This window comes from Thermobia domestica, chromosome 5 (genome assembly GCF_964235325.1).
Source record: "Thermobia domestica chromosome 5, izTheDome1.hap1.1, whole genome shotgun sequence".
Classification (NCBI taxonomy): Eukaryota; Metazoa; Arthropoda; class Insecta; order Zygentoma; family Lepismatidae; genus Thermobia; species Thermobia domestica.
The window spans coordinates 223,977,943-224,003,992 of record NC_137458.1 but is presented as its reverse complement, the minus strand read 5'-3'; the positions used below and the strand labels follow the sequence as shown (position 1 = coordinate 224,003,992).

The window sequence follows — 26,050 nt, the reverse complement described above, 5'->3', positions numbered from 1 at the left end:
AATTTTGACTTTCTTATCAGCTTCATCAGTACACAGCATATCATCGACACAGATAAAATAATATGACAGGGTGTCTACTAAAATTCCAAAATGAAGTTTTGTGACTTTTTCATGACCTTTTCTTTACCAAACCATAAAATTTCGTAACATTCTGAAGAGCGAATTTGGGTGCGACAGAAGCGTGCTTTGCTTATCATTTGGTAGCGTCTAAAGCCGACCATAAGACAATTTTGGTGATGAATTTTGACGTTTTATAGAACAAAAGTTTCCAGTCTGTACTTATTTTTGTTCAGATAAAAAAAAAAAGTGACTCAAATGTTAAATTTCGTGACTTTTTCTTGACTTTTATGATCGTTTCTTAATTTCGCGAGTTTTTCGGGGCTTTCAAGACCAATAAACACCCTGTATGAGGATAAAAACGAAAGACCATCTCCAGTATATCACGACTCTCTTTAAATATTGGTTGGTTAGTGGATCATTTTAATGAATTAGGTATTTAATAAACGATGAAAGTTTTTCTTATTTTCCCTTCAATAAAGGAAAGTAAAAGGAAGAAAGAAAAGGACAAGAAAAAACTTGGCGCAGTTTAAACTATGATACGATACTATCTTGTTTAAAAACTGTGATCCCTACTTCATTGCAAAAGACACTGCATTCATATCTAAGCAGCACTTTGTAAAATGAAGGTTTCTTTTCTGTTGTTTAAAGTATTTAGTGTAATTGAACATATCAAAATCTTTCCTGCTTAATTTTAAACTAGACTAGAGGACTCTTAACAAACATATAGCCAGGTTTATTTTCCCTTTCTTTTAATTTCTGTGATTCGTACGATAGCCATTATTGTATTATGCTACAAACTATAAACAAAAGTGTACTAGCTGTCAGAAAGATCTTTTGTATCATCAGATATATAACTTCTTCCTGGTATACCTGTAATACTTAAAAATAGTAGGGACCAACTTTTGAAAGTACAATATGGGTCAATTATGGTATTATTAAGTTATTATTACTTTAATACCATGAAAAGAGTTAACAAGCCACATCACGAATTTGAATATTCTTCTAATTTACATTTCTAATTAAAGTACAATTCTATTTCGCTACCCTCAGGATTGGGTCACGTTGTAGATTTTATATTCTGCTCATATTATGTGTAATTTATCGAGAATAAAATTCAGAAAATAATAATTTCAAGACATTAGAACACACTTGATTCCTGCCTTCCATATCTTCAAGTCAGTAACTGATCCCCTGGTTCATATTCACCATACCTTTCAAATATTTCTTGGCTTATCTTATTTTTTACCATTAAATTTGAATCCTAATTTTCAGTGGTCTTTGAAAGATGAACACAAGCCAGATGCAAATTGGATCAACTTTGAGAACAATATAAAACATTACTTACCTCTTATCCTCAGTTCACTACAGGTTTAAACATGGTATCATTAGTTATATACGCAATATGAAGCGATATAAAATGTGTGATTTATTGATGGCGGTTTGTAGATTATACTGAAACTAATGATACATGCTGGGAAGTTTCTCGTAGCTCTACTTTGTGAAGTTCGGTTTCAGTCTGGTTCTTAACCAATTCTCTTTCCTGTATGCTTCAAATATCGGACAGTGTTGGTATACTGTATGTGTCCAACGTAATATCAGTGATTTATTTATAAATGTCAGTAATGAAACATAACTACGCCAGATATTGAGAAATACAGTTGGTTCACTTATTCAAATTAGACAAAACAATCGAAAAATCACAAAGGGCAAATGATGAGCGGATAAGAAGGCTAAGAACATCAAATAGTGAGCTTATGTTTATTCCTTCACGAAATTGTTTTATGCTGTTATACTTGACTGAGAAAACAACCGCCTTGCTTCCTCTATTTTAAAAGATATAAGATGAACCTAAGTAAATACAGGAATTCTTATTGATCTAAGAAATTTACAATTAAATGATTTTGAAATCCAGTGAATGACTATGAAAGAATTGATGAAGTGAGATTGGGGGTGGGAGAGGAAGAACCCCAAGAAAATTGACGGACATGATTTATTCATAAGCTCACATGCCCTGGGATCGAATCATAGATCCTTCACACCAAGGGTGAGCGTTCTACCAATGAGCTACCGCGTCCTCTAGACTTGATTTATTGTTGCATGGATTTACCATTAAGTTGTTTGTATGTACGTTGTTGTATGCTTAGGTATCAACAGAAAAATTAAAATATTCAAACTTTATGAGTGATACTAAGTTGTTTCAGTTATTTCTAGTGATAGCAGCGAATGTTTACTGATTATTTATAATCGTCAAGCAATTCGGTAGTCATTTGTATTAAGAAATATCCAAATTCAGTCTTCAGAGCTAAATACGTAAACACACACATACATAAATAAAATGTAGAGAAAATAAATTTAAAAAAAAAGAACATTGGAACCTGCTGAATAAGCACCACTCATTTGAATGTATGCCATATTGCTAGCCCGAGTGCTTCGTGTTCTAAAAAAATGTTTGCTATTACTATATATTTGTTGCACAATTAACTGGGTATACAGTATAGATATTTTAATAGAAAAGGAAAACTAGTGAAAACAGCACACGAAATTTAACAAAACATTCCAGTATAATACCCAAGGTGGCACGGAAACTTGGTGGTAGAGCATTCATGTTCGTATTTTCGAGCTAAATTCGTGTCACATGAGCTTTATGATGAACAAGCACAGCAATTTTCAAATACTCTCCTTTCCTTTACATTTATTATTTTGCTTATTGCTAAGTAACAATTCGATTTTAATTTATTTTTAGAATTAAATGAAATTTAGGTTTTACGCGCACAGTTATGCCTTGTAATCTAAAACTGATGAATAATTTACGAAAGTGCACTATTAATGAAAAACTTGTGTAATTAGAGTGATGTGCGAAAACAGGAGAACCCCGAGAAAACCCACAGAGACGGTATTGTCCACCAAAAATTCACATGAATTAGAAATTATTAACATCCATTCATTTCATCCTAAAGGCACACGCTGTTGGACTATACATATTTTCACCAGTCTTGTAATCGCTTTCCTTTATAGTATATATATATATATATATATATATATATATTTGAAAACATTCCTAAATTTAAGGAATGACCTTTCAATTTGATTAAATTTTCTAGTAGGCCTCCTACATAATGTTACTTAGTAAAATAGAAATGCTTGCAAGGTGCTGTTTCACTGTAGAGCAGTTTGGCGCCAAAGCGTTAGAAAATGATATGAAGAGACTAACAGCTACCTTATGCATGGAAAAGATAATTTATTTACTATCTATTATCGAACATATACATATGGATAGTCGCATATTCATACGGATGTAAAATTATATAAAACGCATCTGGGCTATACAAAAGACAATCAGAGAATGAGTTCTTTCGTCAAGTTAGTGCACTATTAAATAGCATGCCCTATACAGTAAATACGATTATAAGAAATATCTAAGCAGCTCACTGTACAACTTTAAAAATTGATTAAATTTTTTTCTTGTATATAGTGGCTAGTAACTACAAACATAATTAATAATTTAAATACTGTGTAATAAATATATATTATTATTGTTATTACTATATAGCTTGTAAAATTATTTTATGTTGTGATTTACTTCATATTACATCTTCATAATATGGTAAACACAGGGCCGGATTAATGGGGGGCTTAGGGGGGCTGTAGCCCCGGACCTCCACTCTTGATCAAAATCTCAACTGGCTATCTAAGAAAAAAAAGATCATAAAAATACAATCATCATAAAATGAAATATGCTCAAAAATATGAAAGATTTCCCTTAACTTTCCTACTGTACTTTCACAGAAACGTGTTAGGCAAAGTCAGCACGGGCCACATTTTTTTTCTGGCCTCCAGATTTGTTAATCCAGCTCTGGTAAAAGAAGTATTTTATTCGTTATCTATTTTAAATATTGATGAATTCTGTATCACTTTTGTTTCTGTAACATGATCTACAGAATTATTAATAAATCAGAATCTGAAATCAAAATTAAAATCTTATTTTTTGGCAGGGAAGAACATTTCGACAACACCATTTGACTGAATATTATTTTATAAGTACCACAAAATTATTTAATCAATTTTTAATAATATTTCTTGAAGCTAATATTTTTTGAAGAAAGAAAAACAAAAAGACGGGTGAATTACCGTAGTGATGAATCCTCTTAAATTTATGATTCACTTCTTTGTTTATATGTGGGGAGGCACGGCGGCTCAGTGGTAGAGCGTTTATCTTTGGTGTGTGGGGTCCCTGGTTCGATTCCCGGCCTAGTAAGCTTATGGTGGACATATCGTGTCCATGAGTTTCCTCGGGGTACTCCCGTTTCCTTCCACACTATCACTCCATTGATTTTTTAATCATCTAGTGTCTCAGCCTGAAGCATAATCGTGGAACATTAAACTGAAAGATTTCATTTTATGTGTTTATTTATGAACAAAGATCCAGGTAATGGTGAAACCATATTACGCTGCAAATGACCATCATGAAACTTGAGAAGAAAATTTGAAACGAATTCGGCCACACATTTACACATTTAGAAATATGTTATCTCACCATTTACCTAATGAAATTGGTATTTGAGACTCTGCTGAACTCAGTCTACATTTTTGAATTCTAGTGAATAACTTAAAAAGACAATGAAGAATATTAATATATATATATATATATATATATATATATATATATATATATATATATATAAACGAAGCCAGATGGTACCTACAAAATCTTATTAAATAAACTAATAACCGATTCCAATTTTTTTCTTCTAAACTAGAAATTTGGGTTTACAGTTTATGAAGTCATAATTAAGCCGTTTGAGTACCAAGTGGCCAAGACCAAAATTGAAATTTCCCAGGAGACAAATTTGAAATTCAATACCTGACGAACAAGTTCATATTTCTGTCATATTGGCAACCATAGCTATACCATAGGCCTATCCATTACTGTTTACAAAAATGTTTATAAAAAAAAGGTACCTATGTATAGAAGTAAAGGAGGCATTAGTCCATTTTTTGAACCTAAACCACTTTTGGTATCCAAGTGGTCCAATTGTTCTGCACCCACATTTACACACTATACGACAGGTTTTGAAAACAATTACACATCATATGGTAGCGTTCTGAAGATAATATCTGGCCTATTTTATACTATTTTTATATATTCTTCATTATCTTTTACGTTATTCACTAGAAATCGAAGAAGTTGGGGATGAGCTAGCGAAGAACCTTATATAATAATAATAATAATAATAATAATAATAATAATAATAATAATAATAATAATAATAATAATAATAATAATAATAATAGTCATCATCATTATCATCATGAAGATATTTCAGGATGACCAATGGTTGGATATTAGTTTGGAACTTCTGAATTGCGAAGCAAGAACGTTAGTTCACCACCTTTACAAACAAATGAATCAATTCAAATTATTAAATGGTACAGTCTCTTTGGGGTACCATAATCAGTGTTTCTTTCAGAAAAAAAACGTTAGTATTCGGAGGGGCACATATTATTTTCACACGGTACTATTATATTTATTATTATATTATAGATGTATTATCTTGGTCTCCTCCGAGGGCACTGTCAGAGCTCGGGAGGAGGGAGAAGGCACTGCCCCCCAAAAACATGTCTGGAAGAAACACTGAGCATAATGCAAGTGCACCGCTCACGCTAATACCAGTGATGTCGCAAGCTTTAATTTCTTGAGGGCAGGGGCAAGCAGAGAGCCAGATACATTTTTGGGGGCAAGTTTTTTTTATACCGAAAATAATTGTTTTTATTACTTAATCTAGATTACAGTACAACATGTCTGGGGGGGGGGGGGGTAAAGTCGGTGGAGCGGACGATGCTACCAGGCTTTAGCATCGTCTCTCGCTAGCGCTCTCGTCTCTCGGCGCAAGAAACCCAGGTTTGAGTCCAGATAGGAATTTATGTGGTTGTGATCCACGTTAAGCTGTACCTTCATATCTCATATACTCGGAGGTAAAAGTGAGGCTAAACTTGAATCTTGCTAACGCGTGCAGAACGCCTACATACACAACAATAGGCTATTTAATTATTTTGGGGTTTCCATGTATGATTACCAGTAAAAGTTATTTTCTGTGAGATTCTAGTTTTAGAATACATTAGGGGAAAAAATGAAATGAAATCTTTGAGTTTTACGTCCCACGATTATGCCAAAATAGACTGTGATTATGAGAAATGAATGAAATGGTGGAGTGAAGAAAGTGGAAGGAAACAGAAGAACCCCGAGAAAACCCACGCACACGTGTTTCTCCACCACAAAGTTCACTTGGTGGTGGCTGGGATCGAACCCGGGACCCCAAGCACCAGAGGTGAACGCTCTACCACTGAGCCACCGCGGCCCTAGAATACATTAGGTGAATGTCGGAATACTATCTTGAATGGTACCTTCTGCTGAATAGAATAGGCTGTTATTAGCATTGTTGCTTAGTAGTCGAGAGGTCTCAGGTTTGAATCCAGTCCTACAACCCTAACATGGTATTTCCAATATTTTTAAAGTTACCTCTAAATATAGGGACCGGTCGACTTCCTTGTCTATTGTTGTTGTTCTAGCGCAAATTGGCTTCGCAAGCTGTACCTGAAAGTTTGTCTAATAAATAAATTACACTACTCTAATATATCAGAAAGTAATGTCTTAAGCCAGACCTGATTTCCTACATATTTCGTAACCTTAGCCAACGTAACACAAGATGGGTTATCAGTTAAAATAGAGTAGTATCCAAATTTCTTTTGTAATTAGGGCGGCGGATCAGTAGTATACCTTTCACCTGTGATGCGTCGGGTCCATGGTTCGATCTCAGTTCGCGCCAAGTGGGCTTTGTGGTATACAAACACCGTGTATGTGGGTTTTCTCGGAGATTTTTGTTTCCTCAAACTTTCCTCATTCCACCATTTCATTCATTCTTATTATCACCATTTCCTTTAGCCTACATGACATAACTATAGATCTCACTTTCTTCTTTTGCATTTGCTACTTTGTAAAGCAAAAGTGATGATCAAGATGTTACAATACTTGAACAATGATGAAATAGGTCTACACAAATTTTTGAAGGAAACAAATAAATAAATTCGATACAGTGGCGTACGCAGAATTTCAAAAGGAGGTTAAAGGACTTAATTTCATATCTTTTCAAGACCTACACACACACATACACACACACACACACACACACACACACACACATATATATATATATATATATATATATATATATATATATATATATATATATATATATATATATATATATATATATATATATATCGCACAGTAAATGTATGATTCTGCATATATTGCTCAAAAAGGGGTAAAAATCCCCCTTGCGTACGCCACTGATTCGAAAGATTCTTATTATTGTATATAGTAGAATAATGCCCACACATTTCAATCACATAGGGCCGCGGTGGCTCAGTGGTAGAGCGTTCACCTCTGGTGCTTGGGGTCCCGGGTTCGATCCCAGCCCCCGCCAAGTGAACTTTGTGGTGGACAAACACCGTGTGCGTGGGTTTCTCGGGGTTCTCCCGTTTCCTCCCACTTTCTTCATTCCACCATTTCATTCATCACTCATTATCACCGTCTCCTTTAGCCTAACCGGCATAACCGTGGGACGTAAAACTTAAAGATTTCATTTCATTTACATTTCAATCACGATAGAAGTTCGATGTTTGTAAATGTCAGCGAATTGTACGGCAAATTCTAAATTTTACTTTAGTATTTCACTTTTGTCCAAATCACGGATTCCAAGAATCATAAGTAGCACCTTATTTTTGCATTACTCTAATGATAACAGACACTATGTAAAATTTAGCTATAAGCCAATTAAAGACAAACAACTAAGAACTGGAAACACTAGGAGAAAATAGAACAAAGAAACAAATACGCACACTTCACTTCACTCCACTATTATTTTTAATTCAATCACCATTATAAATTAATTAGTGACAGTTTTTATCCATGCAATATGAGCTATTACTCTTGTTTTAAGGCTAATTTCTTCTTTAATGATTCTGGCATCTCTGGTGGAGGAGGTCGGGGCAATCGGAAGGCCACTTTCACTCCATCGTAAATGAACCACTGTAGGGCAGTTAGTGTACCAATCATAATAATCCTAGCTGTAAGTCCTTTCCATAACCCTGCCATACCTAGCTTCCTTGCTGCTTCCAGCGCTGTAGAGCCTCTATCTTGATTTAGTTTCGACACCACTGTATCAGCAGGGTGCGAAACAATAGCACAAAACACACCAGCAATATATCCAGCAGCAAATGTCACCACCAGTTGTTCAGCTTTCGAACACTCACTACGGGGTTTCGGAACGACGTGCTTGTACAGGGCTTCTACAGTTCTTTCAAAACATGCAAATTTCATCATAGTGTAGGGAATTTGTCGCATCCACAAGGGTACCAAACCTTTGTAAAACGCACTCATACCTTCTTGTCTGTACATAAGCGGAGCTGCTTGTCGTAGCGTAGACACAAAACCAGGTTGCGTTTGAATTCGGACTTTGACGGCTTCCATGGGGCTGAGAGCAATATCGGCAAAGAATTCGGCAGAAGCAGAAGCAGCTAAGTAAATGGATGTTCTCCACAGATATGAATTTTCCTCGCCGAGTAAATTAGAGTACAAAATTTTGAACACTTCATAGAAGCCGAACTTACATAAACCTTGCATTGAGTACCCGAAAAAGGTTGGGGCCCAACCACGAGCAAGACCACGTACACCATCTTCTTTGAGAGTTACTTTAAACCCATTGAAAATAGACTTGTACTTTTCAGGATTAACTTGAATTCGGCACTTCACTAAATCAATTGGCACTACTGCAGTGTGTGTTATACCACACGACAGAATTCCGCCGAAACCACACAATGCATAATATTTCGCGGAACCAAATTCGCAGCTAGTTTGCTCTGCTGGAGGAAGCGGAGTAGGAGTGTCGGCCGGTTTTTGGTTCCCACCACCAGCCGCAGCTTCACATTGTGCTTTTTGAATTGGATTTAAAAACGGATTGTGTTTAGCAACTTCAAGAAAGTTTTGTAACATTTTGGCTGGAAATATGTTCAAAGTGATTATTTAGTTCGGAAACAGCACTATCACAACCACAACTACAACACTAAGAACAGAAAAGAATCAGGTGATAAATTCCAATACGATCTTGCATTCAGTCACAAGCTCAATGTCCCTGACGGTCGGAGGTATTCGGGAAGCTTCGTGGATTTTTAATGCTACTCCCATGCATGAGTGATAATCACTCGAGGAAGAACCAGCATGTGATGGCCTTGAAACTGCACTTGCTCGATTTCCTCGTAAGTTTCCTATAACCTTCTCTCGTTTTTCTCTTTCTTTTCTAAAAAGGAAGAAAATCCAATAGTTATCTTACCTGACGATCATATTGAAAGAATATATATCTAGCAGCGTTAACTGTCCATTTAAAATGTTATGTTCTTATGACCAGTACAAAAAAAAAAAAAAAAAAAAAAAAGTTAGCTAGTTCTGGTGAAACAACTTTCGTAATCGCAATAGCTTGGGTTCAATGGCTCCTAGCATTTATTGTCCTTGCTCTTTATAATCTTTCGAATCACCTATCGTGGGAGACTTTAAATTAATTTAACCCAGTGTTTCTTCCGTTATCCAACTTCAAGCCTCGGTTTCTAGGTTTATGGTGTATAGGCCTAAATATAATAACAAATTCAAAATTATTACATATAGGTCACATATAGGCTATTGTTATTTATGGAGGTTTAGCCAAGGGCGCCAATTTCTCTGTAACTTTGAGGGGGGGGGGCATTCAGATGTGTTTGGTTACAGAAGGCATGTATGAGAATTTTAAGACAAATTGAGTTGAGTTGAGTTGATTTTGAGTTTAACGTCCGTTTCAGCAGCGAGGCTATATGAGACTGGACCTACTGATTAACGTGGAATCTGAACCACATGAGCTCTCGCGCTGGGAATCGAACCCGAGTCTCCCACGCCAAAGGCGCGTGTGCTAACCGTTAAGACAAATTAAATTCAAATTATGCCAAACATTGTAATATTCATAAACACAATGTGGGGGGCCCACATGAGCATTGGAGGCCCGGGTCCCCAGGATCGGCACCCTTGGATTTCGCCTCTCTTTTCAGTACTGAAGCTATATGAGACGTAGACTACAGTTTAAGGTGGAACCTGGACCACCATAATGTGTTCAATGATCTTTCACCGGAATCCGAACCCAGGACCCCATACATCCCAGATAGCATGTAAGCTTAAATCAAGGGTCGCTTTCCCTTGATTTTGGCTTAGCAATGTACAGTTGATGCGACAAGCGACAATCAACGTTTATTTTAGCTTGTTTTTAACTTGAAAAGAAGCTTGAATGCGACAAGCGACAATCAACGTTTATTTTAGCTTGTTTTTAACTTGAAGAGAAGCTTGAATTTATCAACTTTCTATTAAGCCTATTTCAAGCTTGATTCAAAACGCTTGACGTTTGTCGATTGTTTAGAAAATAGAGCCATCTGTAGGATTGGTGAGTAGTCTTAGATATTTGGCGCTTGATTTCTTCCAAAAGGTAAACAAAGGTAAGCTCTGTGTATAAAATGTAATAGTAAGCCCTAATTTAGTTTTAGTTACAAAATAAAAAGGTGATTTTTGTTTTAAACTGGCGCGCTGAGCGCTTTTAGGATTTTATACACTAGTGTTACTTCATTACTTTCGAAATATGGATGGAATTTTATGCTTATACTTTTTTTTTTAAGTATGTGTTCATACGTATATAATGTATACAATTTTTAGCCATTGGATTCTTTAATGTCAGTGATGGCTCTTGACAATTAACATCAGCATGGGCGCCCGAAGGGGAAGGCATGGTAGGACCCGGGCCCCCTTCTGGCTTACAAAAATGTATACGTAATACAGTGGTGCCCACCCCCCTTATGTCTATGACGCACCCCCCCAATTGTCAATCCGTAGGTCTTCTCCCATGAACAAAATCTTCTTTTCGATTAATTTTACCCCCCCCTCATCAAACATATTTATATAGATTTTAACCCCCCCAAATATTTCAATGACGCAGTTTGCGTCATAGCCCCCCGTTGTTGACACCCCTGCCGTAATATAGCAAATATAGCATCCATGGAGATGGGCTCCTCCCTAGAAAATTTTTTTCGGGCGCCCCTGAACATCAGTACAAAAATTAGAGGGTTAACTTCAGCAGACGGCTTTACCATATTAAAAATTTATAGGTGGAATACTTGATAACATGTTAAGGCATTACTTTACCAGACGGCTCTACCATATTTATATCGATTTTGTGGTCATTTTTCACTAGATTTAGGATAACACTGTTACATATAGATAATTTTGGAACTTGGGGGCCAAAATCAGGTAAAATCACCGTGTTTACAGGAGAAATGAGTTGGTGTTACGTAACTGTAATTACTAACAAAACTAACCAAACCTTACCTAAATCATCAAAAACACAGAAAATATAGGAAGAAAGTACGAATTCAGGTTAAATCACCATGTAAAAATTATTGCGGATATTTTATGTATTTTTCACTTTCCTCGTTTATGTGCATATCCTCCGTCGCTGACATGTCTGCTCTCTACGAACGCAGCCCCTCGCTCCGCTCGGGACCTCCTGCTGCGCTCCTGCCCTGACTCGGTTAATGACATTCGTGCTTTTTTTTGTGGCCACCAAGCACAAGTTGGTTCGTGATTTATTCAATAGCTCTTCATTTAGTGGATATTCTACAAAAAGAAACCGGAAAATGCAATGTGTGAACATTTGGTAGAACCGTCTGCTCGAGTAATGCCCAAGTATCTTAACCCAGCCTAAGCTAAAGTAACCCAAACTAACTTAAGCTACCTAAACAAAAAAAGTATGCCGTTACATAACACTTTACGTAGCATAGCTGAGCGAGCGAAGGGGAATAGAAGCCCCGCACGGCTCGTTTTTTTCCTACTTTTTAAGTTACACACGTTTGGCATTGCAACCATTGCAGACGGTCATTTTCCAAAGCTTCATATGTACTTACTGCCATCTCATTCCTTGCTTGCATTCATCTGCCTACCGCCTCGTCAATTAGATCCACCAAAACATACTTAATTTCGCATTTCGTAGGATTCTATATACCAGATACAATTTATTAAGTCTAAACACATTAAAATAAGTTATTTAATTAGGTAGAGCCATCTGCTAAAGTTAACCCCATATTAATAGTGAAGGTAGTTAAATGATAATGTACGTGTTTTAAACTCAATAAATTCTATGTGCAAATTAGTATACATGGGAAAGTAAGTATATTATGGTGGAGCTATTTGCCAGGGCGGAAGGTGGTTGAATACAAGCAACGAACGAAATGCCGGTAATTGTATGTTAAGTTTTGGAAAATGACCGTCTACAATGGCTGCAATGCCAATCGTGTGTAACTTAAAAGATAAGGAAAAAATGAGTCCTACGGGGCTTCTAATTCCCTCCGCTCGCTCAGCTGTGGTTCGTAAAGTGTTTGTAAAGTAGTGAAATCTAGTGAAAAAATCAACAAAATCGATATAAATTTGGAGAGCCGTCTGCTAAAGTAATGAAAATTACGTTTTATCTCTACAATCGAGGAGAAAACTGCTTTGAATTAATACATTGCCTAAGCTTGCTTGTTTTAGCTTTCACTGATACACTACAAAATTTTAACTGATGTGGCTTCCCCAAGAATCGGTTCGGATTATATTTAAATACAGCAAGCCTGGACATTTCACTCATTTTAGAATGCATCGTGCCTATTTTCGTTCCTTACGTTCTTCCATATTTATTCGGAGGTTGGGGGCAAAATTGAAATAGTTCAAATGAAGAATATAAATACTTATGTCCGACTTTATTTGGTAACAATTACTTATTCTAAGGTATACTACATCAATCTTAGATTAAATGATATCACTCATTTCATCGCTTTAAGTGCAAGGAAAGGTTCGATCAGGTATGGACTTTTGGGTTTATGGTAAAAGAACGATGAATTTCGAAAAATTACTTATTAGATATTAACAATAACTCAAAATGGATTATTACGCGAAAATAAGTTGGCATATTAGTTTGAGGTTTGTAAGGTAAGAAGTCGAGGGTGTAAGTTTGAGGAAAACTAGGTTTTTCGTTGCTTACATTTTAATCTTTTTATCCTCTAAAAACAGTAAGTTCTGTCTCTTGATTGAGTTTAGTGGTTTTGTTTACTTTTTTTCTACCAGCTGAAGTCTGAATCTAGAATCTCAGAAAAATATTTGCAATCTGAACGGATGTAATAAAGAAATAATGCTATTTTTCAGGATTGGCAAAAACCGTGTTCTTTTTTTTTTTTAAAAAAAACTTTTTTTTTCACTTAAACCGGAATTTTTGCTTTAAACCAGGTTTCTTTTATTTAAATAGGTTTACCTTAGATTAAAATAGAGTAACCGTTGCGCCCCCTTTTTTTAAGAGTAAAGGTAATTTGAGGCTGATGGTTCGATTGAACAAGGTCGCAACCTCGAGAAATGACCTCAACCCGCTCAAACTAGAGGTCATACATAGGTCAACTAGTTCTGCAAACGATTTACCAGTACATCATAAATTATTCAGCAGTCTACTCCTTCAGCATTGGTTAAGCTTGAATTTTCCTTGTCGGAGGCATGATCGTCCACAAGTTGAGTGGGGGTGGGATTCGTGAAAAATACTTTTTTAACTTGTCTCTTTAATTGTGATTTTATTTTATCAAGTTTGGAGTTCCCGCCGAACTGCCTCTAGTGTCTGTCACACTAGCGGACGGTCAACAAAACTTTTCCACAGAAGCTGATCAAGTGTCTAAATTTATAACATTGGAAAGTAGATCGACGAAACAGAGATTTCTGTTAGGTTTGACTGGTTTGTTAATAATAATAATAATAATAAAGGTTTTATTTAGAAAGATAGTATGAATGGTCCAGAACTATTAGTCACTTCTGGTATTGATTAGCAAATTAAATTAAGCCTATATTTCTGACTTTGACTAAATTAGATCTTCTGTACTATGTAGTCTTTTAAAATTGTCCATTGATTTAATGTGTATAACTGTAGAGTGATTCCACTTTGCAGTTCTTTCCCTTTTGGTTCTTAAGTGGCTCCTCAAATATTCACAAGTATGCAAGATCACTGCAACGTATTTCTATCAGTTGACCTCCGTGGATGATGAGTCTGTGGATTTATCACCTTTGTTATCAAGGGATTCTGGTTTCGAGTTCAAATGAAGAACAATATCTCTCGAGTGCAAACTGAGTAGTGGTTCGGTAGGAGTAGTTAAGCTGTAGGTCCCGTTCTTCATAACCCCGCTGTTATGTCCTTAACCATAGAAAGACGAAGGTGGGTCAAATTTGCCCGCACTTTCTTTTTCTCTTTGCCCGAACAAATGAATTTTACAACGTTTGAAATTTTTTGTATTTTCTTCTGTAATCTAAACTTAAATTTAGTTTTATTAGAAAGCACATTATTGTGGTAGGGTTTTTTTTTTTAATAGCGTAGGTGACTAAATACATCTTTTTTTTTTTTTTAGCAATTTAGAAGTGTTAAGAGAAGTACAGTTTTACTTTAAAAGGATCATTGTAAACTTATCTATTCTTTGAATGGATGACTAAATTAACATAATCTACTTTTATACATTGAGCAAACTTAATACTCTCAGGTCTAGTATAGTAACTTGTCTACACAGGCTAATGTATTTAAAGCTACTTCATGTCTGCTAACCAAATGCGGTTGTAGTCTGTACTGGGACTTATATTTGTAATATTTCCTATTAAAATAAAATTTCACAAGTCTTAAAATAATTTTACAACTCACATTTATTAGTAGCAGCCATTAAATAACTTTAAAATATATTAGTAGGGTTAAAATTGGAATTTACAACCGCGAGCAAAATTGCCCCCCTTAGTCTTTCACGTGACCAATTATAGTTTAGTCTTCCTAGGGTTAATGTTAAGATACACGGATGACTAATGATAGTGAATGATTATGAAGGAATGAGTGGCATGAGAACGGGAAAACCCTCACGAATATGATATTGTCCATCATAAACTCATGAGGCCGGAGATTGAACCAAAGATCCGTCGCATCAAAAGGCTACGTTCTATCTCTGAGCAATCAACCCTTTCCTTCCGCAGTGTTGATGAATGACGTCATACTCTAATGACCTGGTCATAATTCTCCAACGTAGTGGTCTTCTACACACGTCTTCCTAATTGTTCCCCACTTCCCCCCCAAGATTTCTGATTAAATGAACAGCGAAATCATATTAAAATAAAATCTTTGAGTTTTGTCCCACGGTTATGCGGGGCAGCCTAAAGGAGACGGTGATGATGAGAATGAATTAAGGAGTGAAGAAAGTGGAGGGGAACGATAGAACCCTGAGAAAACCCACGCACACGGTGTTTGTCCACCACAAACGTACACTCATGTCCAAAATTATTGTCGCATGTCTATAAATATGTTGTTTTACGAATAAAATTTGATAACGAATTCGCCCTGTATTTCTTATAATGTTGGTATGTGCATAATCGGCAAAGACATGTATGTGGCAAATTTCATGTCAAAAGAGCAGTAAATAAGAATAATAAAATGAAAATATAACTTTCTTGTCCATTTGTTTTACTCATTCTAATTTACGTGCTTATAATTCTTTCCCTATAAAAGTTTCTACAAATATACATTTCTCGATTATACACATAGTATCGGTATTAAAAGTATCCTGTAAAATCATTATCAAATTATATTCTTACAAGAAGACAGTTATAGATATGCGACAATCATTTTGGACATGAATGTACATTTTATTGTTTCAATGATTTGTGAAATAGTATATTTTCTAGTTATATTAACACCTTCAAAACAATATTTCCTAAAATTTATTGCAGATATCAGAATGGTATTTGGCCAAATGCAATCTACTTTAGCTGACCTTAGTGAAAGAGTATCTTCCGTCGAGAAGAAAGTCGACACACTTCTAAGTAATGATGTGAGTGTGAAAGTAGAGTCCATAAACGAAGAATCCGAACTTCTTGGCCTTCTGCCTCTGCGAACGTTGGATGATTTTCAAATATTTGAGAGAAAGTTTGAAGATCCTAACTTCGGAAAGAAATATGTAAGTGTCCTATCAAAACTGTACAAGTTATGAAGCAGGTTTCAAATCTTTGTTATATCTTTTAATTTACGTTTTTTTGGAACATCTCTTTTTTGACTAAATGTTAGCATCAACTCCATTTTGGCCAATTTAGCCATTATCATGTGCATTAGCTTTGGACTATAATTTTGGCAGTAGCGGTTCGTAGTCTGTACAAGCACCGGTTACAATGTTGCAATATCAAAGGTATGTAGGTACGCGCAAGTGTTCTCCTCTCCCCCAAAAATATTCAGGAAATATGAAGAGGAAAATCTTTTAAGCTCTATTTATATATTATTGATTAAATTATTTCTCTAATACTGATTTAATATATAAGCTATTTCCTTTCTTTCAAACAACCACTATCAATGTACGTTTATACACTATTTATATACAAAACCTCTACACTCATGTTATTGAACACGAGATAAATCGAATATATAGTATGTGCTGTAAGCCATGAATGATGGCGTTAATCCGAAAGGAAGAAAAAAAAAAGCAAGAAAATTGCATGCACGCAGTTAAACAAAATTATTTAATTATATAATCTATGCATTATTTTAGAATGGAAGGTCTTTCTTCGATCTTTTGGGCTTCAAATTTTCTATGACTTTATTGAAATCTGAAATGCTGCTCGCCAAGTTTCTCTGAATAGAAAGCATCGCTACCGCAAATATTTTCCGCTTTATTTTCTTTAGGGTCCAGAAACACCTGTCTCCTCCGACAATATGCATTTTGTTAGCATTTCTTTGTATAAATATACGGTACAAAAAGTCCATTTTCAGAAACCACGTACTTTTGTCTGTAAAGAAGCATGAAATCTAAGATGTTTTCCTTCGAAAATGAAAAAAAAAAAGTTTAACATTCCAGCAAATTAGGCTAAAGAAGACAGATGAGTATTGGAAGTGAATGATTTGATATTAATTTATGCTCTCCGCCGGAAATCGAACACAGAATCATGTGCACGAAAGAGACAGAGCTAGGAATTAGACCAGTAGTAAGACATTTTCTTCTTCGAGACTCGATCGATAAAATAGGGTTTTTTAAAAAAATAAATCTTATCCCAAGAATTTTCACTTTTGTATTATAAATGTTAAATAAAATCTATTGACTTCGAACGACCGCCCCCCAAACTTTCAGCTTGGATTCGTCCCTGCTACCACCAGACTTATATTTGTTCTTTGCGAGTTTGTTTTGTGAATAACTTCTTTTTTCCAAGCGTCTGTATCTCCCTCACCCTATGAATTGAGTCAAGCGCTGCTAAGCGGAGGAATTTGTAACTATTACAGAAGCTGACCAGTTGCGGAAGAAAGACAACCGCAAGAAAGCTATACGGGAAGATAGGAGCGATGCAAGAATAAATCCACTTCCCCATGTTAACAGATAGGAGCTTGCTGCCATATGCTCGATATTACTGCTTCCAGTGGCAACGTTCGCTGCCACCGGAAATGTAAATCTCTCTCTTTCTTTCCGTTTTTTAATTTACTTTTTTAGAAATGCATCAATACTGTTTTTGCGCTCAAGAGCAGAGGTTTATTTTTTACTGATACACTACATTAATACTTAAAAATAGTTTTAGTATTAAAAAAATATCCGGTTGCACAACCATGCAACATATAGTACCAGCCGCCGCTCAATTTTGGTCAACTTGCCATTCATACTTGCTAATATAGTCATTTAGGCGGCAATTAAATCTTTTGCAATCATTTTTCTTAGAACATATGAAAAACCTAAAAAAAAGTAGTTTATCTTGGTATTTTTCTAATTCTTCTGTTTACAACAGCACTTACATTGTCACAGTAGATTAGATATCTTTTATCAGTCTCACCTATCCGTCACGGTAAATTGGGATTCCTGAATCTGGTTTCTCCATAGTCAGTTGTTTGATTAGTTTCTAGTGTATTTTTAGTTTGGGTTGGATTTTTCTTGTTAAGATGCGCGCGTGTATATGTATTAATTTTTGTGATAGATCAATAGTGTTATCAAGACATACCCAGCATTTGAAGTTGAAAATAATTAAAGAGATTTTATTACTTCTAGTCAATGAAGGAACAAATTATATTGTGAAACTGTTTGATTTGAGGATATCAAAAGATAAATAATATTAGAACATCTTTGTAAACTAGTAGACAAAAAGTACCAAATTTTTACTTTCTTTGTTCCTAAATTCTGTTACCTATAATTTAAGGTAAGTTGAACCATTTTTAGCTAGTTTCTGTGCGTCATTTAGCTATTTTCTGACACTACTTGTTGGCAGCACTGATTAACCCACTGTTTCTTGTTACTTTTGGAAGTGTATGTAATTTCCATATACATACACGCACACACACACACACACACACATACATACATACATACATATATATATATATATATATATATATATATATATATATATAGTATTTTTTCTAATTCAAACGGACAATGGTCCTTTTAAATAACCGCAATTCCGATATAAAGCTGAAAGTTACCAAATAAATCCCAGGCAAACAGTTTTTGTTAGTCACGTAGCCCATTTGATACGGCCTTCCATGAAACTCAGGACTCCACGCCCTTTTTTTTTCACACTTCACATTACGGTATTTAAAAATTAATCTAGTTTCATTCATGCTTCGTTATTTTTTCCACTGGTAGAAAAACAACAATACGGACCCTTATATATATTGTTTTTCTTTTCGATTTCAGCATGCATTAGATCTAAATAATTTCCTTTTTTTCAGGTAAAAGTATTACTGTCAATTGGTGGTAAGGATTTAAAAGGTTTCGCTCACAATGCAAGAAGAAGAACTTTGTGCGACAAGCTCGCAATGGAATTCTACTCTGGCAGGAAACCAAGGATCATGAAGCAAAAAAGCACACCTTTGGGTCCACCCAAATGTGTAAAAAAGATCCACAGTAAGTTGATTTGAAAAGTTGTACTGAAATATTTAACTTCATTTATTTATTTATGCTAGTAACCATACAAAATTCCAGTTTGCTAATTACTAAGTCTTACTTCTCTCGTACTGGACGTGTGTTCTCATATTAGTATGTCCCAAGCAATCAGAAGTAATTCTTCATGAATAAAAGTATGCTTTGAGTATTTTAGGATGCTTTTACTGTCAAGTAGTATAATATGTAAATGTGTTCACCCTTACTGGGTGAATATAAAATCTGTGTAGAATATATAGGAAATTCAATAACTAATCCAACACTCTATGTTGTAAACAAAGCTTTACTGGCAAAGTACACATTTAAACAAATCTTTGCTTGAAAAAGCATTCAAAAACAATTTGTAAGGTGTACGGAAAACCTAAAACCAAATAAAATTCCAAGGTAGGAATGATTCCAGGGCTAAATAAAGTCAATAGTGTCAACGAATTTAAATTGAAGTACAGTGTAGGAATCACTATGTTAAGTATAATTTTGCACCAGACTTTTCGTGTATACCTGTAAATTTGATACTGTCTACCCCACGAATGTAACTTTGAAAGAATATAACTTTGTTGGGTTGGCAACACTGTTAGTCTGGTAGTATTACATAGTATGCCAAACTGTGTCCCCTGTCGATATTTTAAAGGTGCAAAATTTCAGAGCTCTTTGTCTAACACTAGAACGCAGATAAAACACTAGAAGAATATAGCTTTCGAAGTTACCATAATTCCAGTATAAAAAGAGAAAAGTTGAAGGCTTTCAAGACGGCGAATAGTCAAACTTTCGTCTTTCTGTCGTCTTCGCCTTTCAATTTTTCGTGACAACGAAGTTAGCCAAAACCTAATTTTTTTTGTAGTGTTATTTAAGGTGACTTGAAACGTTGACTCAAAACCATATCACCACTAAGGGCACCGGAAGAAAGTCTTGTTACACTTGTATAGAAAAATGTAACTTTTCCATTATATAATATACCAAAAGTGTGGTGAAAGATAACTTTCTATAGTACCCTTACATAAAAATCACAAAATAGGGGCCTAGCTTAAGTGACTTGAAAAATAATATAGGAATTAGTTTCAGCTCTAGGTATCCACGTTTACGAACCATACCATAACTCCGTAAAGCTATTTAAGAGGGAAATTTATTTCAAATGACTTTTTTTAAAGAATAAAAATCGCTAGTATTTGCTTGAAATTCTATCTTTCTTTTCAGCTGCTGTTCGTAAGATGTACACCGACGCAACAGAAGAAACGGTGAAGGAAGTATTGGGTCTTTGGCTGCAGCAGGCGAAGCCTAGACTACTGCGTAGGTAAGTATAGTTTTCCTATTTTCCTTACAATCACGAGGGAAATCGGAAAGTTCTTACCATCACTAAATAAGCTAGGGATCTGCAACTTAGTGAAATGAGATAAAATGTTTACCTTGTATGTACTTATTATTTTATTATCCCTTATAATTTAGCAACTTGCCTGTTACTTTCCTCGGAGGGTGGAAATTTTAACTAAAATCGAGATTCATTACTGTTTACATTTTTATTTTCTTGTCTTCTGGAAGAAAGTACCTCTGTTAGTTTAATTTTATTTTTTGATTACTCCTATCTGCTAATGATTTTTTTTTAAGACTAACGTTTATTCCTTGATTAATTTTGGAGTTGATTACTTCTTTTCTATACTGAAGGAAATTTCATTTTTTGAAAACTGCGATGTCACAGTAATAGAGAGATAGGCACTTTCTGTTATGTTTGCCTTCTAAAAACATTTCCTACCTGCTGCATGAAAAACAGAAAGCAACTAACCTCTTTTTGTCTTGACTAATTTTAGTGTTATTTTACATCTTTTCTATCTACTGAACGAACTCATCTCTTGAGAGAAAAACTACAATACCACCCTCTTTCTTGATTGATTAGAGTTAATTACTTCTTTTCTATACTAAATGAAACCATCTTACATTCTGGAAAACTCTGCAATACCATTGTAATAGAGAAATATGCAATTGCAGAATCTTTCAGACGATAAGATTATTTCGTTTAGTATAGAAACAAGCAATAAAGCACTATAATTAATTAAGATACAGATGGTATTGTAGTTTTTTTCCTTCTCAAAACATAAGGTTTCGTTCAGGAGATAGAAAAGAAGTAAAATAACATTAAAACTAATCAAGAAACAGTTTTTTTTCCTAGAAGATAAAGACTTCAGCAGTTAGAAAATTTTATTAAAAGACAAAATAATAGTAAATGCACATTTCTCTCTTACAAAGACATTCCCGAATTTCCCGGAAGATAAGACTTCATTCAGTATGAAAAAGAAGTAATCAACACCAAAATTGAACAAGAAACAAAGGTTAATGTTTTATCCACAAGATAAAGACTTCATTCAGCAGTGGCAGTAATAAAAATAAATTTAAGAAAAGTAAGAGTAGTTTTTTCCCCAAAGACAAAAAGATTTCAATAGGATGGAGCACGCCAAAGTATGCGTATAGTAAACACTCAACAACAAATTACCAGGAAAATAAATAGGGAGACATAGGTCTTAAAATGCATTCAGAATTTGACTGGATTGAAGTAAATGAAGTGATTTGCCTGCTTTGTGCCATGTACACTGAGAAATGTTTCTGCTTTCAAAGATGGGATATAAAGAACTAGGTCGATAGGTCGCAGAAGTATTTATTACTTCTCTATAATGAATTGTGAAACGACGCTAATGATTCCCACACGACGTTCCATGAATGTGGGTCAAATAAACTTAGTGTTTCAGTTACGGTAATGAGTCATCCCTTCTTCATTTGATACGTATGATGAAGGCAATATGCATGTCTTCCTATCAGTGATTCTTGTGTTTTGAAAGAATGAAACGTTGCAAAGATGTATTCCTCCGCTGTAAGGCTCAGGATTGAAATCCGTTTGTTTTACTGTCACAAATAAATCCAGAGAATTGTTGCTCAACACCTCCTTACGTATTAGTCACCAGTAACTTTTTTTTAATATTTTTAAAGAGAAATATTTCATTGAACCTCTAAGGTATGTTCCAAACTCGTTGCAAAATGGTACGAAGTTGTCCGTGTACACGGTACCTATTTTAATAAATTCTTACGCTTTTCCTGTAAATTGCGAACTACACTTTCCCATGCGTTCTGTTGTACTTTACGCAGGATAACGCCTTGTAGGTCATCATCTATCATTTGTGTTGCTCCGTGAAGAATACAAGGTATATAGGTTCACACACTTATGGCCTATCTTTCCTGTGAATCGTGAGATCAGATTGCATTTCATACAAGGCATGGAAAGAAAATTAAAGAAATAAGTAAATATTTGTTTTTCCATCCCTCAGTGATTTCTTATATCAGTGATCACTTCGTTTGTTTTTCGTAACGCCGTACTTATACAACAGTACCGAGTGAGTCAATATGACATTTTCTGGATTTATCTCAATTGATGCTCTCACAGAACAATGCACGTTTTCAGCTAGGAAAAAACTTCTACTGAAAATTTACTGGCACTAGAATATTGAAATAGGTAAAGTGAATAAATACCATGCAGTGGTGCCAGTGATGAAACGGGTCACATACTTCGTGACTCGTGATCACGAAGTAGTCAGATCCCTGACCCTGTATGACCCAGACATATCCGTGCGATCCCGAGACGACTAAATATCAGACTATGGGAGAGTATGTTGTAATTTTAACAAACGCGATCCTTACCTTTCAAGTGTTTCTTATGAGTGATCGTCAAAATTTAATCGAATAAGGCTGTAAACCGTAAAATGTAGAATATAGGGGATTCCGCTGAACCGAAATAGTGTTTGCGTAATGTTTGTGTATAGTAGTGTTTAAAATTACTTTATTAATTTTCAGTATGGGAAGATGAATTATATTGTATTTGACAGTCAAGACACTTTGAATAAGAAGTGTCACACTGCAAATCTAACATCTGAATAGGTGAGCTCGATTAGGAAATATTAATTCACTATAAAAATTCTACCGTAATGCTATAGAGATCATATTTGGAGTGCTTCCAAGCCATGGATCACCAGATCTGAGAAACGAATGCCAGACTCTGTTGTCTTGTGTGGCACTTACTTCAAAGAATAATAATGTATTTTAATGAAAGCGTATTTATAAGGTAAACAATATGAATGTTTTCTTTTAACTGTGCAATCAATTACATGTTTTTCAGTACGTATTTATGATCGTTATTTTGCAGAGAACGAAGAAATGCAAAACCTGTAGTGGAAGGTGACACCGTTGAAGTTGAGGAAACCAATTAAGGAAATAAGTTAGAAATAATACAAAAAATGTAAATAAGTTCAATAAATAACATTGTAATACAAGCTGATTGTTTTCATGAAACCTTATATCAGTTATTGCGTAGAATGTAGGGATAATTTATTTCAATTATGTAGCAGCAGGATGCGAAATAATAACAGTTATGATCAGGAGAGAGAGGAGTAGATAAATAAGTAAAAAAAATGCACTGGAAAGTTTTGAAATGAAGATTTCATATATTGAACATCCAAAATTATTGAACTATGTAAGGTTAGGGATAATGCTTAACCACTAGGTTGTCCACTAACTGCACAGATTTACTGTAAATAGTTTGTATACTTCTGACAGTGTCAGTGTCACCATATCTCGCCAGTAAATTATTGAGGATGAATTTTCTTCCAAAATTTTGAAGTGTGGGAATGGCCATCCTCAGTATTTCGCACCCTGTGTAGCAGTGGTTCTAGGATTTAATTTATATTTCTTTCTTTTCTGAAATCTGATAATTTAAAAGTTTGCTTAGCCCTTGACGTTTGTCTAGTGGTGTACGTCTTTGCTGCGCCTAGGGTCGTGGTTGATTCTCAGTGGAAGACCTTACAAACACTGAACGCATTACTGCGGATTCTACAGGTCAGTGTCTCATATAAAGCTTGGTGCTGAAACAGGACGCTCAACTTCAACATCAAACTGTGGTTAATGGTAAACTAATTGGATGCTGATCTGCCAGGTCGCATAGTATATTCACCAAGGAACTCAGGAAAAGTGTTGCTTTCTATATTGAGATAAGATACTAATCTCAATAGACTGGAGTATGGGGTATATATTCAACACCAATGTTGTGTGAGACATGGATTTATAATTTAACATGATATCTCAATAATGTTACTCAACAGAAATAAACCCGTGCTGCAAAGACGCATAATGGACGAAGGAAAGAAGCATAATACAGATTGTGAAAGTATACATATTTTGCTTTCATTTTGACCGAACACAACTATTCTTTTTCAGAACATTGCTTATGTAGGTTTAACAGTTCTTTCGTCCTCACCTTTACGTTTATTTTTGCAGAATTGTTGTCTATATGAGCTTGATTTCATTTTGTATAAGGTTTGAAGTGAGGTCCAGTAGTGTCAATCTTGATACAGATTTATTTCTGCACGTGAGAAAATGATTCATCTGGTTGGCGTCATGTATAATGTTTGATGTGAAGATTAGTATAATGTTCAGTGTGTAAGTTACATAAATGATGGTGTGTGTTCTTTTGCCATCTGAGGGTGTTTGGATATTGCCACCACTTTATTGGCATTCTTTTAAAAATATTGCAGAAACCATAGCCTACTACTATGTTTACTATTAATAGTAAGTATGGCATGGTTTCCCCTATATATATTTAAAAGAATGCAAATAAAGTGATGGCAATATCCAAACACCCTCAGATGACAAAAGAATACACACCATCATTTATGTAACTTACACATTGAACATTATACTAACCTACACATCAAACATTATACATGTCGCCAAGCAGATGAATCATTCTCTCACGTGCAGAAATAAATTTGTATCAAGCTTTACTGAGAAGCTTGCAATAAACGAGACATATTAAGCATGTGCTAAACTTGAAGTGAACAGCTTGAAATAAGCTTGAGGTGACAAGCCTGTAGCAAGCATTATGTGCCAAGTTTGAAATAGACTTGAGGTAACAAGCCTGGAGCAAGCATTATGTACCAAGTTTGAAATAAACTTGAGGTAACAAGCCTGTAGCAAGCATTATGTCCCAAGTTTGAAATAGACTTGAGGTAACAAGCCTGGAGCAAGCATTACGTACCAAGTTTGAAATAAACTTGAGGTAACCAGCCTATAGCATGCTTTATGTAACAAGTTTGCAATAAGCTTGAACTGACAAGCTTGAAACAATCTTGTAGTACAAGCCTACAATATGCTTGTCGCCTGTCAACTTCGTCGCTTGAATCAGCCTTGATATACGCTTACAGACTTGTCGTAACAAGCTTAGGACAAGCTTATATCCTTGTCACGACAAGCTTATATCATGCTTGTGGCAAGCTGTTTCTGCTATCTGGGATCAAAAGCACACGCTAGCTACTTATTATTAGTAATTCGTTCCAACCAGGGGTGGATTAACCATTAAGCAAATAAACACGGGCTTAGGGCATCGAGGGAACGGGGACACCACATAAATGTTCCATTGCCAGGGGACTACATGGCGGAATACTGCAAATAGTGCAGTAGAATCAGGATCTTCAAAAGGGGGCTCCACATTTGCTACAAATATATACAATACTAACAAGAGCATTCATAGAGTGCGGAACACCGCCAAGAGTCATGAAATCAAAGGATGAAAAAAATGAAATGAAATCTTTAAGTTTTACGTCCCACGGTTATGCCGGTGAGGCTAAAGGAGACGGTGATGATGAGAGATGAGTGAAATGGTGGAATGAAGAAAGTGGGAGGAAACGGGAGAACCCCGAGAAAACCCACGAGCACAGTGTTTGTCCACCACAAGGTTCACTTGGCGGGGGCTGGGATCGAACCCGGGACCCCAAGCACCAGAGGTGAACGCTCTACCACTTTTTTTTTTATTGCAACTTAATGTCAGTACAAGTCAATAAACAAACTAAGGAAGGTAATACAAATGGGCAGATACAAGAAATGGTACATTATGCAGATA

General features: G+C 35.3%; 2 protein-coding genes across 2 annotated transcripts; one reads left to right on the top strand and one right to left on the bottom strand.

Moving 5' to 3' along the window:
* Window positions 1-7,809: 7,809 nt before the first annotated feature.
* LOC145686417 (solute carrier family 25 member 3-like) lies at window positions 7,810-9,379 on the bottom strand. Its single transcript, XM_081759710.1, has one exon. The coding sequence runs from the start codon at window positions 9,110-9,112 to the stop codon at window positions 8,045-8,047; it is 1,068 nt and encodes a 355-aa protein (XP_081615836.1). The 5' UTR covers window positions 9,113-9,379; the 3' UTR covers window positions 7,810-8,044.
* Window positions 9,380-15,422: 6,043 nt separating this feature from the next.
* Window positions 15,423-23,424, top strand: LOC145684776 (uncharacterized). The gene is made up of 4 exons (XM_081757148.1): window positions 15,423-16,176; window positions 18,915-19,089; window positions 20,317-20,413; window positions 23,303-23,424. Exons 1-4 carry the CDS (start codon window positions 15,853-15,855, stop codon window positions 23,364-23,366), a joined length of 660 nt encoding a protein of 219 aa, XP_081613274.1. The 5' UTR covers window positions 15,423-15,852; the 3' UTR covers window positions 23,367-23,424.
* Window positions 23,425-26,050: the final 2,626 nt, after the last annotated feature.

What these genes read in the sequence shown, in the direction of transcription:
- LOC145686417 (XM_081759710.1), bottom strand. Translation starts at nt 9,112, where the DNA reads ATGTTACAAAACTTTCTTGAAGTTGCTAAACACAATCCGTTTTTAAAT.
- LOC145684776 (XM_081757148.1), top strand. Translation starts at nt 15,853, where the DNA reads ATGAATGTACATTTTATTGTTTCAATGATTTGTGAAATAGTATATTTT. An exon ending in CTAACTTCGGAAAGAAATAT is followed by an intron (nt 16,177 to 18,914) that starts GTAAGTGTCCTA and finishes CCTTTTTTTCAG; the next exon opens with GTAAAAGTATTACTGTCAAT. An exon ending in AAGCCTAGACTACTGCGTAG is followed by an intron (nt 20,414 to 23,302) that starts GTAAGTATAGTT and finishes GTTATTTTGCAG; the next exon opens with AGAACGAAGAAATGCAAAAC.